The 3,916-nt window shown below is 43.8% G+C and overlaps 1 protein-coding gene across 2 annotated transcripts in view; it reads right to left on the reverse strand.

Moving 5' to 3' along the window:
• grtp1a (growth hormone regulated TBC protein 1a) overlaps positions 1-3,916 on the reverse strand; it is a 22,986-nt gene that overhangs the window by 2,612 nt on the left and 16,458 nt on the right. For both annotated transcript variants that reach the window (XM_031846118.1, XM_031846119.1), the window contains exons 2-6: positions 3,195-3,346; positions 2,952-3,110; positions 1,952-2,076; positions 1,241-1,337; positions 855-1,027 (exon numbers count right to left, since the gene is read on the reverse strand). In XM_031846118.1, coding sequence (XP_031701978.1) covers positions 855-1,027; positions 1,241-1,337; positions 1,952-2,076; positions 2,952-3,110; positions 3,195-3,346 — 706 coding nt within the window. The remainder of the gene's footprint in view (positions 1-854; positions 1,028-1,240; positions 1,338-1,951; positions 2,077-2,951; positions 3,111-3,194; positions 3,347-3,916) is intronic.

A 3,916-nucleotide genomic window follows, 5' to 3' on the forward strand; every position in this document is an offset into this window, starting at 1 on the left:
GATGTAGTGGAGTAAAAGTACAATATGTACCTCTGTGATGTAGTGGAGTAAAAGTACAATATGTACCTCTGAGATGTAGTGGAGCAGTGTTTAGTGGCGGATTGAAAACCACCTTTATAGCGCCACCTAGCGTCTGTGTCGAGAGTGATATCCGGCCAATCCAAAGACTAGGATTCTAACTAATTAAATCTAGTGATACAATGGTGACTGGGTCCACCCACGTACTGTAAAATATATATATAAAGAAAGAAAGAAAAAAAAGAAAAAATGCAACTCTAATAACTCCTTGTGGCTGGCCGCACAGTGTGCTGAGGGAATATCATGAACATCTGCAGGTGTCACGCCCTCCTCGTGAAGCTCTCCATGTGTACTTGGAGAACAAACATAACAGTCCCCGCCCGTACCTCGGCCAACAGAAGGAGTTAAGCAACAACAGTCCCGCATAAACAAGGACTGTTTATGCGGGAGGTTAGCCATTCCACGTTGGAAGAACAAAAAGCTTATTTTTTTTACATTTGTTTTTGAATCCACTAAAAGCAGCGCTTGAGTAAAGCTCATGGATTTACTGAAGAGTGTTTCAAGCTCTAACAGAGCTTTGAGCGTTTTAGTAATTAGAAGCACATTAACACAACAAAACACCAAAGTTTACAATAACTTTGCTATTTCATATTGTATAAAGTCCTGCATCCCAATAACCAGAACTTGTCTCTGAAACTGCCACGGCAAGCTCTCCTAAACCTTTGTAGAAAGCAATTGTGACTCAAAATAAAAGACATAACAAATACAGTGCAGTCACAATGGCAGGACTTCCATCATGTCCGGCCGCACTGTGAAACACACACAGATGCCCTCACCTCTACCGGCAAGACGTCTATGAAGAGACAGATGAACCATCGGGAGACCACCAAGGTCCACATCACATTTTGATCCGTCATGGTCTGCCAGACTCCGGGGATTTTAACTTTCACCAGTTCCCCCAACACCTCCTGGTCCATCTTCAGCCCCAGCATGGCTGGAGAGTAGTAGTCTGTAACCGCACGCACGCACGCACACGCACGCACGCACGCACACACACACACACACACACACACAACATTTATATTGTGACATTTCCTCGTTTGAGTGAGTGCACGACACACATGAAAACATACTGCAGGTCTTAAGCCACAGAGAGATGCAGGCCTCCTGCAGTATTGCTATCAGCTCAGAGTTAACAGACGACACCTAGTCACACACTCACCTGGTAGAATTCTACCGAGTAGTGCGTCCATCAGCCAGAAGGACTTCTCTTCGTCTTTTGTGATGATCAGTAGATACCCAGCTATGAAGTTCATCCCCTGAAGACAAAAGAGACTCGGGTCACGCATGTATCTTGTGATCCAGTCCGAGCAGGTTTTATAGGAGAGGGTAGAGCTCGTTAATGAAGCATCCCGGACAAAGAGCAGCAAGTGTGCACTGGACATGACACAAACAGACAAAACACTCAAACCGAAACACTATGCGTGCGATTACAGATTGATGGGTTCTAGGTATACTTCATAAGAGATGGAAACATCAACACGGCCCTGCTGCCTATTTGAATTGCAAACCAGACCCGCGAACGCTCCGGTGAATGAGATTTGCCTTTCAAATGCGAATGATTAACGTAGGCTATGCTGACACAAACAGCCTTTCTTTAGACACATACGTGTTGCGTCACTAATATAAAAGACTCTTCAGGATGATTACACCCACTCAAATATACACTGTCTTCTTTACTGTGGCTAATAAATATTAGAGTACATATTTAAGTCAGTTTTGCATGTTTTTTCCTCCTATAATCCACACTGATAATGGACCTAATCCTTCACTGTAAAGTTAAGTCATACAGCACTGGAAATCTTTGTCACATGTGTAGGAAGAGGGTATTATGGAAATGATATTTCAGGCTGGATCTAGGCAGTAGTATTACCTGACAGTAGCCCACAGCTGGGTTGTGGTGGCCATAAGCCAGCAGCACATTGTACAGAGCTTTCTGCAGACATGGGTTGGCTGTCTTTTGGAACTGGACGTTGTCTGGAAATGTTCTGTTCAAGTCTGAAAGAACAAGAGCACACAGAAACTTGTGTGTTTATGGGTGCGTGACAGCAACTTTGTTTAAAAGAAGAAGCGAGACAGTCTACATCAGTCTTGGGTTCAAATGATGTCTAAATGCGAACTGAAAGAGCTAAATAACCTTTTTACATGTTGTTTTGTGCAGGTAAAGCTAGCAAAACGTCTTAATGTATATTGTGTTGTTTCGTTGGATATTTGACCATTTCCCACACACACTCAAATATATGACCTGTTTTACCAGAGCTATTAAATACTAAATGGAGGGCCCACGGGTGGTGCAGAGGTAAACGTACTTATATACATGAAAGGACACATTTCTGGTCTTACTTTGTAACGTGACCCGGGTAGCTCCAGGGTAAAGTGTTGTTTACCTCACAATCAGAGGCAGAGGATAGAACAATTGTGGCCGGGATAACTTTCCAGAGTCCTTGGCCACCAAACTGTTGGTAATCAGTGTGCCAGGTGTGGCTGACACTGTTTGCTGTAGTCGGCACAAATCGGCACCCGTTCAGCCGAATCAGCAAACTGACTGCATCAGCCTCAGAGGCAGTCAGAGAGAAAGAATTCTCTGACTGGGTATTCAAACGAAATGGTATTTTTTTTTACTAATTTAGACCACATGATGTCAAAAACAAAACCTTACGGTCAATAATGAGACTTTTTTTAATCAAATTGATATTGGAGTGACAATAATTGGCCTATTAGTTTTGTATGTTCATGGTGATTTTTGGATTAGAAACTGTTATATACCCTGATACTGGTTCTCTAACAGAAGGGCTGGTTCTTTGAGGTGGGCTTAGTGTGTGTCAGGGCCTTTAAGGACATATGGGCACATGAGCAACGGTTCAGGGCCTCACCTGTACAGATGGTCTCTACCAGTTTGGGGTCGTGCTGGGCTCCGAGCAGGGACTGGTAGTGTCCCGGGTTCTTCTCTAGCTGGTCTTGAGCCCCGCTGGTTGCCATCCAGATCAGAGCCCGGTGCTCATTGGGAATGCCCTTACGCACATAGCGCTTTACTGATGGAGAGGAGGAACATGTCAGTTTAGTTCAGCGTCATGACTCTGCTAGGATAGCGGCGTGTGTTCAGCTCTCACACTCACGTTTGACATTCCTCTGCACCTTGCTTTTGCCCTTCAGTAGCTTGGACCACTTGATGGATCGCCGGGTGAGCACAACCAGATACTCAGACATGAGCTCCTCGTAGGCCTCGTAGTCAAAGTGCTTTGAGCGCTGAAAGCCAAACGGATCCACGCTGAGCCAAAAAGCAGAGAGCATGAAACTGTTAACATGAATGAAACACATGGAGGGATGAATCGCCAAGCATTCACATGAGAGCACCATCGACCTCAAACACATTCAACAAAATCTGTCAAAGTGTACGAATGCTGGTGTACTACGATGGTATTTATTGTATTTGACGCATGACTGAAGACAGATGACCAACTCTGGCTGAGCACGGAACATAACATTTCATTCATAATGAATTTAAAATGCGTTATATTTTACTTGGTGTCATAAAAAAAATCATGTATTTTATAAAGACAATCATTGTAATTAGTTAGTCCAGTATCATTTAACTGCTCGGGCCTTGTCATCCCCATTTACTCAGCACCTCAGTCAGGCATAATAACTAGATTGGACCACAAAAGGTGGTGTAATGTAATATTATATAGCATGTACCGACATCTACAATCGGGTTGTGGATGAATAAAGTTGTGGGTGCAGGTGGATCAACCTAAGTCCTTAGGTAACATGATAATCTTCCTGCAGCTTAACCCTTCAGCAAGAGCAAAGTCATCCCTGGAGAAGAAATGCACACACA

Source organism: Anarrhichthys ocellatus, unplaced genomic scaffold (assembly GCF_004355925.1).
Source record: "Anarrhichthys ocellatus isolate YVR2014 unplaced genomic scaffold, GSC_Weel_1.0 scaffold6, whole genome shotgun sequence".
In the NCBI taxonomy this organism is placed as follows: Eukaryota; Metazoa; Chordata; class Actinopteri; order Perciformes; family Anarhichadidae; genus Anarrhichthys; species Anarrhichthys ocellatus.